We start from the raw sequence: 16,187 nt of genomic DNA on the forward strand, positions 1-16,187 counted from the left end.
AATCGTAGGCAAACATTCGAGTGACGGATTGTCTAACGTTATTTGACATCTAACTAAGAAATAAAATAATTAAAAAATAAAATAATAAAGCAAAATTTAGAAAAAAAATCTAAATCTAGACTCTTCGAGTAAAAATTCTACCACACAATCCAAACTTTTATCGGTTAAATGTATAATAATTTAGTTGTTCGTGTTCTGTCTGATCTCTACTCGAAAACACATAAGTTAGTAGCTATGCGACTAGAATGTATTCGGTTAACGAATCGCATTCCGAGACTCGAGTTTTTAAAAACCTGTAAAAGCAGACAAATGGAGGGACGAGTTTTTTCTGGACTAAGTACATCCGACACGTGGGCGTGGCTACATCCGGGACCGGACGAAAGCTGGGACGACGAAAAATAGTTAGCCGATGAGAGGAGTTCTGGTTCCGTCACTTCCGTCTTCAAAAGCGCTGCCACGGTGGGTCCACAGAAATTTGACTGGGTCTTCGCTGGGAAAAATCCATCAACGCTTGAGTTTCAAAGTCCACACTTCACTCTCGACACGGCCTTAACACCAGAAAGTCCAAAGCTCTCTCTTCCGTATTGCAACCTCCTCCGTCCTCCCTTTCCTGGGTACCTTTACTCTTCTCGAATACCCATTTTCTGGCCGAACTCGAAACGGGTACTCCACGACTGTCGTATAAATTTTGTTACTGTGTTATTTAAAAAGCATAAAATGTAAAATAAAAAACACCCGTTTGCTTAATTCGTAAATGGCAAAGATGCACCAAAGGTAAACCAATGAACTTTGAACTTTCCAGTGACTAAGACCGTCTCATTTGTCAAGGTAATAAAGTATTTAATTACTAAGAAAAAGATCTATTAAACGAAATTAAAAGATTAGTATCAATTAAAGTAGAATATTAATTAAATCTACTTTATTTTCCTGATTATTTTTTAAATTTTATAAAATATCCCAACTTGGACTTATTCTAAAAATCCTTCTTTTTTAGTCCGGTAATGGATTATTCATTCATAATTATGGTAAAGTAAAATGACGTAAAAAGAAGAATAGTTTTGATAAAGTCTCCCAGCAAAATTCATCATACTCTTTGTCGTTTATCCTTCGAAAGTCGCGACTGGAAATTCCATTATGACGTCGGCTATTTATTTCCAAAATCCTTATTTAAGCTAGCGATTGGCCGACGTAGCAATATCTCTTAATCGATCGGAAACATTTTTGTAATCTCGTTTGTCCCCGGGATAATTCTTGTTAATAGCTTCCGCCATTATTGAATTTACAGTCACGAAATCTCTTCCGGGTCCATTAGCTGCATTTGACTTACAACTCCTAGAATTAATAATAATCAATCTAATTATCCTTGGCTATAAAATTGTCTCACCCTTCCCGAACAATTACAGAGTTTCCTCCATTTTTACGCACAGTAATCCCTCCTTTTACACGAGTAATTGGTTCCACGAAATGGTGCCGTTTAAATTTTGCATGGCTCCATTTCGTGGAGCCAATTACTGCTACTGGGGTAGAATAGTAGTATTCTTTCAAATATACGTCTGTATAAGCGTTTACCGATAACAAATAACATACTTTTTGACGTATAGTCCTTCCAACGTAAGGTGGCAGCTGTCAAACCAGACTAAACCACTTTTATACCACTCGTAGGGGCACCCAATGCTCCAAGACTGCAATAAAAAATTAACTATTTGCAGCTAATAAAGCAGTCTCTCCCTACAACTGGATAGAAAATGGTTTAGTCTGCTCTGACGGGTGCCAATTTAACGTTGGAAGGACCTAACTATCATTTATTTCCATAAAGTTGATTATTTAAAATTTAAAAGAACTTTCGATCGCGTTAAAGCGAATTGGAGTAAATGAAAGGATTACTGTAATCCCGTACTCGAGAATAAAGAAAATTGAAGAAGTGGTTCCCCTATTTAACATAAAAACAAACTCACAGTTTATATTGATTTTCGTTCCCTTGTCGGCCCAACTTGTTGGTGATGTGCCTGTACGTTTTATGTACTCTACAATGGCAGGCGGTGACTACTGCCACTACTATCAGACAAGCGCCCGCTAACGTGGCTGCCGCTATGTATATATTATGCAAATGATCCAGTGGCACACTAACTGGTCCCACCGCATCTCCTCCACGATGAACGGACGTGTCCTCGGCAGTACGTGTCAGAGATTGGTCGAGGTATCGTTCTAGAAGATCGACCTGTATATAAATAACGCCGTCGTTGTACGTAGGAAGGGAATTAGAGATCGTTACCTTCGCAACTGTCTCCAGTGTATCCGGGACGGCACGAACAGAAGAAGGAATCTAAACTGGGCCAGCAACTTCCGCCGTTTTGGCACGGATTAGGATAACAAGGATCGTAGTGTTGGGTGCAGCCTGGTACTAAAGATAACATGTAACGCATTCTTTAAATAACTACAACTCGAGAAGAATTATAACTTAATTACCATTAAAACCGGGATGGCAGATGCAGCTGTAATTGTTGCCTCGATCGACGCACTGAGCGGGAGACGGACACGGGTTAGGCTGACACAGATCCAACTTAATTTGGCAACGTCGTCCTTGATATCCGGGACCGCAATGGCATCTGTAACCGGCGACTAAATCTTCGCAAACACCTCCGTTGATACAGGGACTGGAATCGCATTCGTCGTACTCGAATTCGCAATGATCTCCACCGTATCCTAGCAACAAACGAGAGTGCCACGATACCACCGGGACAAAGGATAACTATCGAGTTTTGTCCACGACTTACCGGGTAAACAATAGCATTTGTAAGTTCCCACGCCGTCTTCGCACACTCCGTGAACGCACGGGTTGGAAATGCATTCGTCCATGTTGGTTTCGCAATCTCGTCCCGTGTATCCCGACGGGCACAGGCATTTGTACCAAGTTTGGTTCCCTTGGCACACCCCGTCGTTCAGGCAAGGATTTCGATCGCATTGGTTCAACATCTCTTCGCATTTGGCTCCGCTGTAACCTACAAAACGACTGATTGAAAAATTTTAATTTCGAAATTTCAGGGCGACGAGGGGTTACAGAAGAAGTTACCGTGCGGGCACAGACACTGATAGGTGTTTCCGTTTAAACCTTCGGTTATGTCGACGCAAAAGCCACCGTGAAGACACGGATTATCGTAACAACCGTCTCTCTCTTCGCAGTATCTTCCTACGTAACCCGGACAACACTGACACGTGAATACAACCTGTAAAATAAATTGAGCGATTTATGAATTTAAAAAAAAAAACGACTTTTAATACGTAAAATTAAACAATACGTAACAAAAACCGAATTTTTCGGTTGGAATCGTTTAAAAATGGCGTATGTTTAGGGCCTCGGGCTTTTAAACTCATTAATATCCGTTACGGGAAGGGCCTTTTTATTAATTTTATAAACGTTTCTAATCAGAACGAAACTTGTTACATTCCAATGAGAAACACTAAATTTGAAGTTACAAATGACACGTTCTCTGGTAATTATACAATTGGGTTAATGTAACCCTTGGTGCCAAGATGGCGGCTCGTCTCTGATTCCAGCGAGGAAACAGTGGGACGCACGTTATAACCTAACGTAACCTATTCTAATAAATTACCATAATTATTAGCAATCAAATTATTAGAATAGGTTAGAACGTGCGTCCCACTGTTTCCTTGCTGGAATCAGAGACGAGCCGCCATCTTGGCACCAAGGGTTACATTAACCTAAAATTGAATATTTTAAGTTTTAATTAATTTTTTTTAATAATAGACGTGTTATTAATTAAATATCCCGTTAAAGACATTTATTCTCTTATCTTTTTACTTTTTTAATGCATTAATAAGGTAAAAAATTGAAGCAGAAGTTTTTGTGAAGTGACAGAATTAAATCCTGAACAAAAATAGAAAAGATGTTTTCTGAAACAAAGAAAAAAGCATTAAAGGTACATTAATTATAAAAGGATTTTCTGAACACAACTTTTACATTTTTTCAGGATCAAGAAACGTCTATCAACATCCCACTCGATCGTGTTAAATACAATTCTCTTCTCCAATCCGCTCCCCCCCCCAAAAAAAAGAGCATCGCCGAGCAAAACATTAAAAAGAATCCAAGATGGAACGAAATGGAAACGAATTTAAAGCTCTTTTACATCAGAAGATGACATAAATAATTCAAACAGATTAAATTTACAATTAAAATCGCAACGGTTAACGAGTCTTCCCAACCTCTCATTCACGCGCCACTCCGTTCTAGCTTATAAAACGCTCGCGAGCTACTAGTTGCGGGGGGGTAGAGAAACTTTCCCAGAACTCCCTACGGTTATGTATTATAAACACGCAAAAATAATTTGTAATCTTAACCTTCGTTTCGATAATATTAACCTAAAGAAGCGTTGGGAGAGGATGATTGACGTAAAACACATATTAACACGGATTTATGTAAATTTTATAACGTTTAGCACATTTTATTAGATTATTATTATCATGATTTAATAAATTTACTGTAATTAAGTGGTTAAATATTGTTTTTGACCTCTAAAACGAGGGGTATTTTGGAGATATATATACCGGAACTAACCTTAGAGGAATCGATGACGCAAGCTCCTATTCCGGAACATACTTCCGCTCCGGGTAAGCGAATACACTCGGAACTACTGAGTGTGACGTTAAGGGTCCAAGAAGCGGTACACTCGATTCCGGGTATCGTCGCTTGAACTGTAAAGAAATTAATTTACATTTTAATAAATTTATATGCTCGACTTTGCACGCGACTACACCAACACTAAATACGTGTTTTGCCTAATTACGTATTCATTAGATGCTAAATACGGAGAAGGCACGAGTTCGTTCCCGGACAAAAAAAAAATGGTCGAAGTTTTTACTATTTTACTACACGAACGCAGATAATCTGTCTAAAATATTAAAATAAAACGGTTCCTTAATTGTTAAATGCATTTTCTAGAATAGAAAATTAAATTATGTCGTTTAAAAGTGTTTAAATCTTCGCAGTTTAAAGAAAGAAAAACGAGCGACTTAAACAGAATAAATTGTTTAAGAACTACAATCAAGGGAAAAAAAAGTAGTTCTAATGACTTTAAAAATAGTTTCTGTAGTCGTTTATATATTTTCTTTTTAACTTTCAATTGCTCGGAAAATTCGTAGACGATTTTTAAAAAATAAAATGGCAAAAGTAAACAGTAATTTTGCACAATGGAAGCAACACGCGATAAATGGTACTTTTCTTTACGGTAGAGGCGTTACTTGCACTCCGTTCGAAAAGAATAGAGAGGTTGAGGCCGAAGTTTTAAACCAAAAACGTGTACGTCGGACGTTCAGCGCCGCCTTCCTGTAAGCCTAGAAGATTGACAATGCCATTGTCAATCTTCTAGGCTTACAGGAAGGCGGCGCTGAACGTCCGACGTACACGTTTTTGGTTTAAAACTTCGGCCTCAACCTCGCTAATAATTATAGAAAAGTTTGACAAATCGGTACACTCGTCTGCAATTATATAAAGAGGCCTTCGAAAAGATACGTGCCCCGATCTCTGTCGACCTCCGAGAGGCCATGCATTCGTAAAATTAAAATGTTACTATACATCCACAGTTGATTTGGGGTTATTTGGGCCCTATTATATACGTAAAGCCCGTTCACACGACACGCGATCCGTACTGTATTTCGAGTAACTTTAATTAATAAGACTCGAGTGTGGGGGTTCATAAAAGCGTGAAAACTAGTAGTTAAAGGCCTAGTTACGTACGCTAAATCGTCATCGTTTATACACTCGACATTATGACACTCGTGTCATAATGTCGAGTGTCAAAATTCACTTCACGATTTCTCACGCCAGGAAAGTAGGAAAGACGAACCTCTTAAGATGTGTATGCCCGGAGGAAGTAATTCCGTGTCGAAGGTGACGTTTCCCGGAAGATCGAGAGTCCACTTGGCCAGTGTTTCGGATGGAAGAGGAAAGGAATCACACAGTTCCGATTCGTGAGTCGACACCATGTGAAGAGTAACGGTGACGTTGGTCTCGTTAACGAAGTCGCTGTCGAACACCCGATTCACTGACAATCTGTAACGATCGATTGGACAACGTAACATCATTAAACTTATAACTGTTTTTTTTTTTTTTAAGATTTATAAAAAGTGAAAAGAGTTTTAAGTGACAAACTTGTAAACTCGTGCATTTCGTCGCGAAGGAAACTTTCTAAATAATGGATATTCCAATGTCGTGTAGACGAATCCCGTAACAGTTTACTCTAGTAATTAGTGGGAAGTACTTCGAGTTGCGATACACGGGATTCACCCAACTCCCGCATTAATTAATTAGGTTTAGGAAGGAAAGAAGTATCAACTTCCGACGTGTAATTTATGTCCTTCTCCGTGTTTTAAAAACATTTATTCAATTATTTTTGAACTTAGATTTATAGGATGCTTCAAATATTTACGTAAGGCATGCAGAATTTGCACACGTTTTCTCACTCCTGTAAGTAGTGTGTTGGCAGACAAGAAGCGACCAATCAGAAGATACGAATCACTTGATTTACACGATTCAAATCCTCGCTCGTGATTAGTCCGTCGACTCGCTATCGTTGTAGTACTGGTATAGTAAGATTCGACGCTTCTAGATGTATTAACGTGTACACGTAGTTTACGAGATTTATATTGTATTTTTAAAAGCCGTGAAACTTAGTTTCTCAAGTGGCATTTTTTACAAGAAAACAAATTAGAAATTAATTGGAAAACACTCTGAATTCCCACTCGACAACGAAGAAGAACGTTTTAATTAACTCCTTCGACTTTCTTACAGTCAATTATAGAACATTATTAATTATAAAACTCGTTTCTATTGTTTACTTATTGTTTTAGATAAGAATACAAAGGATCGATCGTCACTTTTGATTAATACGCTTTTAATTGTTCAATTCTTCTCGATAAAAGTTTCCACGTTTTATTCTGTTTGACTGTCGTGTATGTAAGAAAATCGAACGTTTGTAATGAAAAATACCTACACCAGTCCGTCACTTTCTTGTAATTCCACTTTGAGGGGTGGAGATGCGGCATTCTTAAACTCTTCCGTCAGATTTGTCAAATGAGGACATGTGGGTTCCAGGTGGCAGGCAATCTACAAAATAAAATAATACGTCAGATGGGTCTTTGGTAACACTACTTAAAATATTCAAGAAAATTCTCAGAATCTTGCGTGATGTAATTAAACACGTTCAAATTGATGACGTTAGTACGACATCAATTTAAATGTCGTTAATTATCTTGTAGTTTGTCATCCTAATTATTGATTCGGTGTAATATTTCTATACCGACAAGAACCGAGTTTGAATAATTTAGGGTTTTCTTTACACTTTCTTATGTTAAAGTATAGTTCCGGGACGTTTGCTCAGCCCGCCTTCGAAGGGATCATCATTTTTCTTGGGGTTAAGTTTAAGAAAGTGAAGCATTTTTTCGTTATATTTCAGATATTTATAAATTTGTCACAGTCCGACATGTAGATATTCTTCAAAATTAATATAATGTTCAGTCCATCGTTGAACGTGTACTAAGTGGTAAGAATTTACAGCACCGAAAATCAATGATTCGAATTATATTTCTAGTGTTTATTCTACAAAAACACCCAGAATTGTTACTATACAACAAATTAATTCCATTTTTTCCTTTCGGATACACGGACACTTAGTGTGATGTAACAGAAGGAAATTAAGCTCGGTGTCATCACCAACGCATCGACCCTTCAGTGACCTATTGAATAACACAAATGGACACTGGTAGGTTGTGGATTTGTGGACTTTTTCTGAGCCAAGCGGAGTTTTTTCCACGTGTCTAATATCTGAATTCTCCATAGAAGAGGCACCCTTCTCTTGACAGATCACACATGTTGCATTGCATTATGCCATCGATGCAATCCAACCACTAACGCATCGATTACGCGGTGATCACGAAATCTTCCCATTATGTTTCATTAGAGCAATGGAATATTTCGAGAAATCAGAAATTGCATTGCCTAGTATCAATCTAACATGTATCTAACTTAGTGTCAACATGTATCTAACTTAATGCCCGTCCGTTGTCTGGAGAAATAAACAACCATATATACTAGCAGACAATAATTTCGTTATATAAAAGTAAAAATATCTCTAATTTATCTGCATAAACTGTTCGCGTAACGTATCCTTTCTCTATTTAATGATTTCTACGAGGTGTTTGATCTTAATTTGCTGCGTAAATCGCGACTGTGATGCATTTTTATAGCTACTTGTCGTTGTAGTATACTATACACGCGTTGCACACTTAAGAGAACGTCATCATTTCGCGATTTACTCTATTAAATTTTGGTTATATAGCATATAATAGTAAGTTGTATCAGTTCTTTCTTTTAATGACTACTTAAAAATGATAGACCTGAGCAAACAGTTGAGAAAAACCATCATTTCCAGTTAGTTACGGTCTCCTGAAACGATCGAGGGAGTGACACCAGATTCGAAAGTTTAAACTCCACCTAAACAGAAATACTAGCTCCTACAGTAAAAAATAAAGAAGATATTCGTGTTATCTTGTAAAGAATTTGTCACAATAAGTAGATAATACAGTCAAAATAGTTAAAAGTTCCGATAAACATAGGTGGATCTACGCCGAATACGAAAGATAAAAAAATCCGTAATATTCCTACGACTATTGGTCGAAAGCGCGATCGTCCGAACGGCGATTGGTTAGAAAGACTTAAAAGGGCGGAGACGTTTTTTTAAATATTTGAATCGAACGTTTCTAGAAAATCGATTTGTTACTTATTAGAGTAACCGAAATCGACGCATACTTCTACTTTCCTGTACCAGATCGATATTCGAGAGGTGTTTAGGCCTACACTTATTGGTCCGTCGATAACACTACAAATCGCGTCACGTGTCGAAATTTGTGTCGTTACGTGATCTAAACAACAGTGTTTATCCGAGTTAATACGCGGTTGTGGTCCACTGCGAATCCGTCGAACGACGTTGAATACAAACGAAGTAACTTTTCCGTTTCCAATCTTTTACAGATTTAGCCTAAACAAAGGTTTATTTTGTGAACGGAAGAAGAACGAAAACACAACTCGAACAAAGAACTAAGTCTCTAATTGGAAAGTGCACGGTAAACTAACAACTACATGTAGATTTTACGTGTAAATCCATACATTATACTCCTATTGTATTCTATATTTACATAATATCCGTCGATGCATAATATAATACCATTCATCGCCTTCACTGCATATTTTTTTTTTCTAGAATGGCGCAAAACTCCGGGAGGAAGATAACTTAAGAGGCGTTAAAAAACAAAATAAAGTTAAAGTTATAAAATGCAAGAATGGAAGAACCAAACACCGAAAAACTTTTAAAAATGGCATTTTTTGAAAAAGTGAGTAACGAAACACGAGAACAGCAGGAAGAAATGTGGACGAACCGTTTGGGAGAAGGTCGTAAAAGACAGATGCCATAAAATACCTACATCAAAAATTATGTGTTCGGGTTGTTACATCGGACGGGATACCGAACTTCATATCAGTAGAAGGAATAAGGAACGAATGATTACTTCCGAAGCATCACGCGAGAAAAAGCAAAAACCAACGTTGAGAGCAGAAAAATTACATTTTTCCGAAGTGTTTTTAGGTTATTTCATTCTTCAAACGAGCGAAATATTATAGAGTCGAACCTCTGAACGATGGACACCGACGGGAACATAAAAATGACCGTTGTTTGGGGGTTATTTTGTACGCATTTCAACAAGAAACGACGTTACCGAAAAAAATGTTCCTCATTTATAAGTTTCTTTTATTAAAGGTTCGACTGTAAATATTTTTTAAAAGATCAAAATTGACCTCCAAAAGGGTGAGGAATGACACACTTCGATTCTAGTCCAAGTTTGGTTTATAGTTATTTATTTTTTTAAAAAAGTGAAAAATATAAGTCAGACATCTCATATTATTTCTCGTCTACGAGAGTATTACGATAATTTTTTAGTGACGCCCTTCGTTACGTTATAGATCGGTTCTCGGTGGTGACGTGGAAGCGTGACGTCCTTCCAACGGATGGAACCGAATTCAATCCTCATCTTGCTTCTCGTCGAGTGCGCCCTCTCAGTAATCCATGGATGGAAATTTTTTATCGTCTCAAATTGTTTAATTTCTATTAAATGTCTTGTTGAATTCTATATTTTTCGAGCGATAAATATTAAATTAACTTATTAAAAATTAAAAACGACTTTTATAAATGTTAAAAACAAAAAAAAAGTAATTTTAACGTTATTTTTCACGTCTTTCCTCGACACTCTTGATTAACGACAGTGTTAAGTATACACTCTTTAAAGTTATTTACAGTTTTAACGTCGTTAGCCACGGGGTTTTTACTTATTAATTTATTTCACTAAATTTAACATTAAATTTGTTTTGGCAAGTATGAAAATTTATCAAAACAAAAAGAAAATAATTATAATTGAATTATCAAGATGTAAATTCGGTTGAAGTCGCGGGAAGGTAAATTGTACGGAAAACGTCGCCAAAGACCAGGCCCTTAGGGCCCATTGTTCCAGGATCAATATATCCGACACCCCACCCCCAGCTTCCGGTAGATGCCGATACAATGGGCCTTCCAGGCCCAATTACTGGGTAATTTTTTTCGCATAATCTTTGATCGACCAGGCCCGGGAAAGCACTTTTAATACTAATTACGAGGGAGGAGAAGTATTCTTGTACTCAAAAAGAAAGTAAATTAGACGAGTAGCGGAGGAAATTCATCATCTGTACATTTTTACAAAATTTTTGGCATTCATTAATCGTTCTAAACGTAACAGACAACACAATTACGTATAAACGCTTCGGAAGAAGACTCGCAAATCATAAACTCGCCCCCACTAATGCATTGCATGACAGAAGTTGGCAACCATAATGAAGGCCGGTGGCATTTACATTTATCATTTACTTGTTCTTTGCTAAATGTTGTGCCGCGGTGAAGTATTAAAGATGGATTACGCCATTTTGAAAGAAAAATGTTAAATTCATAAGCTATTCGTCAGACGTAGCTTTATCTTCTGGAAGACAGAACACCGGTAATAGGAAGGAGGGTTACATCATCGGTCCGACAACCTTTTCTACCCTCGATAAAGTCAAAATATGTAAATTAAGCTTTCTAAACTATAGATCTTTAAGTAAGAACGATACGAAATCCATCCAACGATCCTCACGAGAGAAATCCGAGTGTAAAATCCGACTCTTAATCTAACGAACCGTTTCGATGACGAGTCGAAAGCTTGTCGTCCTTCCAATAAATGGGTCCAGGTTAGATGTCGGGAGAACTCATCTTCATCCATCTAACTACATTGGTGTTTTACGAAACAAAGCAATTACCGGCAAGAAATATGGTCCATAAGCTGCCAAAAACACACGGAAAGGATCCCACGCCATTCTAGCAAAATAACAAAAAATTCAAAGTTTGAACCGAAAGAAAGGAGTGTTTCGGTATAATTACTTTGAATTTTACAAGGTAACTAATTACGGTTCTGTCTCCTTCCACCCCGCACCTGTTTAACGATGCGCGTTGGTATTCCCCAACTTAAAAAAGGGGGGAATGGGAAATTGTTTCGATTTAGCAAGTAAAACTGATTTGTGTCGCTATCGATCCAATCGGAAGACCGATACACAATGTCTGGTTTGTAAGAAATCGCTCGTCTGTAACTCCTAACACATAAATTGGTTTGGCGTATGGATGTCGACGTAACAAACTTCTCCCGTCCACTCGTACGTATTGTACAAATTGTACAAATTGTACGGCAAAGACAGTTTTACGGGCACTCCCGGGGAGTGTGGATCGTAGATAACGCGCGAGGATCGTTTTTCCTCCCTACGAATCGGCGGGGGAACGGAGAAGTTTTTGGTTTTTCGGAGGGATTCCGCATCGAAATTTATTTATATTTTCGGCGTCGAAGGTACAAAGACCCCGGATCGACCTTTGTTTATGCGTGGCGTGGCGTCGAGCGTAGAAAATCGATAGAAGTCGATGCGAGAAGAAGAGTCGCCTCCGAGGCAATCGCCTTTTCGCCTTTTGGAGTGTTGCCAACCTGGAAGATTCGATAAACAGAATTTGCACTTCAAAGTATCGTCGATAACCATCCTAATTACCCATAATGTACTTCGATTGTAAAAGGAATTCCTCGAATTAACGAGTTTAGAGTCGTGGAAGATGGCGGTGGAAGCGAGAGTCGATACTTATCAGTAAATACGCCAACGAGTATCGATGGACGGCGATCGAATCCCCGAAATACGATCGCGATACCGGAAGGGAGAGCATCGATTACGTCATCGATCTAAGTCGGGAGCATTTGCTAACACCGTAAATAAAGCCCGGCATTGTGACGTTTAACGATATTTACGGGTCGAACGTCCGACTCCGCCGTCTTCCATCTCGGGGGTAGTTCATTCGACGTAGTAATTACATCATTTGCCACCCGTTTATACGTATTTACCGGAATACATAACGCAGTTATAGCCTAGTACGTATCTCGTTTTAAATAAATTTGTAAGCTAAACACGCGTTAGAGACTTACTCTAGTGTTTTTTTCACCTATAAGAAGAGCAACTTGTCTCTATCGGTTTTTATTATTTATGAATTATTCAAATGGGATATTTTTTGGAAATCGCCTATAATCGAGTATCCGATATAAATTTCTCCCGGTTTCTTTACGTAACCCGAGTGCCTTAAACGTATAGAGTTACTTCAAAGCCAACGATGAAGATACACAACCGAGTTTTTTGAAAAATTCCCAGGTTTTATTTCAAACTCGATAGAAATTCGGCACCTAACTAAGCCTTTTCAATGATTTGTCCCCTCCAAACCAAGCAGTTCCAACTGTTTAAAAAGTGATTTTCTAGAAAAAAAAACCCGCTTATAACGAGGTTCGATATAATATTTTAGTGAGAAATTGGAAATTTTTCCATTAGATTTCACATTTATTTTTTAAAAAAAGGTTCCGTTGTGAAAAAAGAAAAGTAAATTTGACTTCAAATTAAAATTTCAAAATTGTAATTTAAGTCAGGAATTTTATTTTTAGAAAACATATTTGTCATCCGAATTTTTCTGTAATAAAAAATATATAGAAAGTTCTTTTTTTTCTAATAAAAATTCAAAAGTTGGGCACTCGTCCAGAGAATCGTTCCTTCCATTCTTCATAAGAATGCCAACTTTCCTAAAAGTTGGATTTTACAAGATTTCGATGAACATAAATTAAATAACTAATTTCAAGTTCGAAAAAAAGTAGCCAGTTGGCTACTTTCTTCAAAAGAAAACACTATAAATCCATGGGGGGAAAACCAGAAATCCTCCAAGAGGATCTCTGAATTTCTCGAGGAATAGAGTTTGCTAGTTTTTTTCCGAAGCTTAAACTTTAAATTAAACCGTTCGAGTGTACTTAATTAGGTATAAATTCTACCTCCGTACTCATTCTACGCCATTAGAATGCAGAAAACAAGAGTAAAAACCCCGAAACAACGCACTTAATCCATACAAAGTCGTTAAACTTCGTGGACTAACCCATGCGAAATGATTACTGTTCTTTTTTTTTTGTTGTTGTTGTTTTGCTCGTCGATAGTTTTTTCGGTACTCGCTGCCATTTTTTTTTTAATTTTAGAGATTTATTGCTGGAAAACTTGAAAAAAAAACATGGCGAAATTCGTTACGCAACTCGGAATTGGGCGTTTCGAATCGTTGCAAAGCGATGGCGTGCTCGATAGTCGATGTCCATGAATTATAAACGAAGTTTAATCCATTGTCCTACTTACCCTAACACACTAACCTAAAGCATTCGTTTAGTATTTATAGACGATCGAACTGACATTCGCCATTTGTCATTTCTTGCAGACATATATTAGTGCAGATTTCCAACTTACAAATCCGGATTATGGCCACGAAATCCGCTTTGTAGCAAGACGTAACCCCCCTGTAATGGGTAACAAACGAAAGTTTTCGATCCTTCTAATCGTTAATTAATAATCGATCTCCGAAGTTAATCGAGTTTAATTAATTAATTCCGAATTTAATTCTCTAATTTCTCCCGCACCCTGTACTAATCTGCGGAGTTTACCGCAAGTATCGACCCTCCGGGACCCATTTTTTTCAATTAAGAAGCGAAATATTTATGTTTAGAGTTGTGTAATTTAAGCTTCTTCTTCTTCTTTTTTCGGAGGGGTGGTTGTTAAGTGGAGAGAGACGAAAATAATTTAATTTGACGACGCATTTTAATTAACCCGTGTAATTTCGTCGCTACGGGAGAGGTGGAAAACACCAGAAAAACAAATTCGAGAATAAAAAGGTCGGAGTAATTACACTTTACGTGTTAAGTAGTGTTATTATCGAAGTCAATTATTGGACAGAAACAAAAGAACTCGGGGAATTTCCAGTGTCTAATGAGGCATTTGCATGACAATACTCTTCTGCAAACAAAAACGGGGGAAAAATTTGCCACGCTAATTCGTCCGCGCCAGGTATTGTACCGAATCGCGACGTTTCGAGAGGGGGCGACTTCCAATTATCTAAGTGCCATAAAACGACAACGCCATCCCTACGATAAGAGTGGAAAATGGGGACGGGGCGCTTCGTTTTTATTCATTTCTTCCGCACATAATGGGGTCGTATCGGAGAGTGGTAATATCGCAAACCGGAGGAAACAGACGATGCGAGACCAAGACACACGATACGTTCTTTCCAGCGACCGCATTAAATTGCACGACCTCCGGATCGATAAACCGTTCTCTCTATATACAAACGCATCCCCGCTTTGGAATTCTTTGAATAGACATCTTTGTTTTTGTCACTCTTGCCATTTGTTCGGCACGCGCATCTTCTACTCCCTTCCTCGCTCTCCAAACACTCGCGGTTTCTGCACGTCCTATACAAAGTGTTCTCTATAAAATCCCAACCTTTTAACACCGCCACCGTTATTTGCCGTGTAAATAATGGAAGCGTTAAGAGATTTTACGCCCCTCTAACGCAAATTCCTGACGTTGACAGTCGGCGGGAACGGATTAAGATGTGGGGGAATTCGTTCTCCCATTAATCCCCGTTGTAAATCCCTCCCGGTTTTAACGTAATCGACGCCTTTCCGGTCGAAAATAATGGATCGGTCCGTACTTTACGCTTGTAAAATTAAACGGATGGTAACGATCCGTCACACGAAGTTATCTCGAGAACGGCCGGTGTTACGTTTAACCGCGCGAATTATAATTTATCCCAAAAGGGTGCCTCGCTCTACGCGCTGGAGGTGTCGAAAAAGGTTTACGCGCGTAATCGATCGAGAAGAGAATTCTTCACGGAAGGACCCCGGGGTTTAAGTACGCGTTACGACCGCATTGCGCGAGCCGTCGCGCGTGTGTCCGGTACGGGAATTTGCGTATCCCGGAAGTAGTGACGTAGAGCCCGGAAACGGTACTTACGTTTCCGAGGTTCAAATCGGTGCGAACGCCTCGAGGATCTTCCCTCCAAAGACGTTGGTCGGGATCGAGAGGGGGATCGGAACAATTCGAGGGGCTCCGAATTTGGACGACATCGCCGAGGGGCGAAAGAGGAGCCACCCATCGACAGTCGACGCGACTGGAGAAGATGAACACGAGGAAAACTAAGTTACGTATTCCTACGGAAGTCATGACGAAGAAAATTACGGAACGACGAGTTCCAGCGGCATCCCGACTTTTGGAGGATCGGATAGAGGGCGCCGTCCAGAAAATCGATGCGTGCGCCGGAATCGACAAAAATGGCGGAATGCGCGAGCATCGTCCGAAACTCCTTCCCCACCGACTGGCTACTCGCGTGCATTGGCGCATTCGTTCGAATTAAAATATTCAAATTTCCACGTCCCTCCATCTCGTCCGCCCGTAAACTAACGCCATTTGGATAATGGAACGTTAAAATCCAACTTAATGCGCATCTAACCCAAATTCCTCCCTTCTCCCACCCCCTAACTCGAAATTGATGCGGGAAAACTATTTCCCAGATTACTTCGCCACATTCCCTTCGCCCCATCTCCGTTTCTCCGAAGATCCGACGGGCTCAAACCGCGGGATTTCGGAGGATTTCTCAAAGAAGTCGATTAATTTCCGTCGGAGGATGCGGGGAACCATCTCGGAGGAAGTTGGGACGGGGCAACAACTGGAAGAAGAA

General features: G+C 38.9%; 1 protein-coding gene across 3 annotated transcripts; it reads right to left on the reverse strand.

The window, feature by feature from the left end:
- Positions 1 to 282: 282 nt before the first annotated feature.
- LOC136976551 (delta and Notch-like epidermal growth factor-related receptor) lies at positions 283 to 15,757 on the reverse strand. 3 transcript variants are annotated; one of them, XM_067271894.1, is made up of 10 exons: positions 15,464 to 15,757; positions 7,008 to 7,120; positions 5,862 to 6,067; positions 4,574 to 4,710; positions 3,071 to 3,224; positions 2,775 to 2,999; positions 2,467 to 2,703; positions 2,273 to 2,395; positions 1,956 to 2,205; positions 283 to 490 (listed from the first exon to the last, which is right to left on the reverse strand). In XM_067271894.1, exons 1-10 carry the CDS (start codon positions 15,671 to 15,673, stop codon positions 403 to 405), a joined length of 1,743 nt encoding a protein of 580 aa, XP_067127995.1. In that variant the 5' UTR covers positions 15,674 to 15,757; the 3' UTR covers positions 283 to 402. The 3 variants fall into 3 exon arrangements, with proteins under 3 accessions (XP_067127995.1, XP_067127989.1, XP_067128000.1); XM_067271888.1 differs by having other exon boundaries at positions 2,273 to 2,401; positions 15,464 to 15,756; XM_067271899.1 differs by having other exon boundaries at positions 283 to 485; positions 2,273 to 2,401; positions 15,464 to 15,755.
- Positions 15,758 to 16,187: the final 430 nt, after the last annotated feature.

This window comes from Centruroides vittatus, unplaced genomic scaffold (genome assembly GCF_030686945.1).
Source record: "Centruroides vittatus isolate TY-2023 unplaced genomic scaffold, ASM3068694v2 contig_1112, whole genome shotgun sequence".
Classification (NCBI taxonomy): Eukaryota; Metazoa; Arthropoda; class Arachnida; order Scorpiones; family Buthidae; genus Centruroides; species Centruroides vittatus.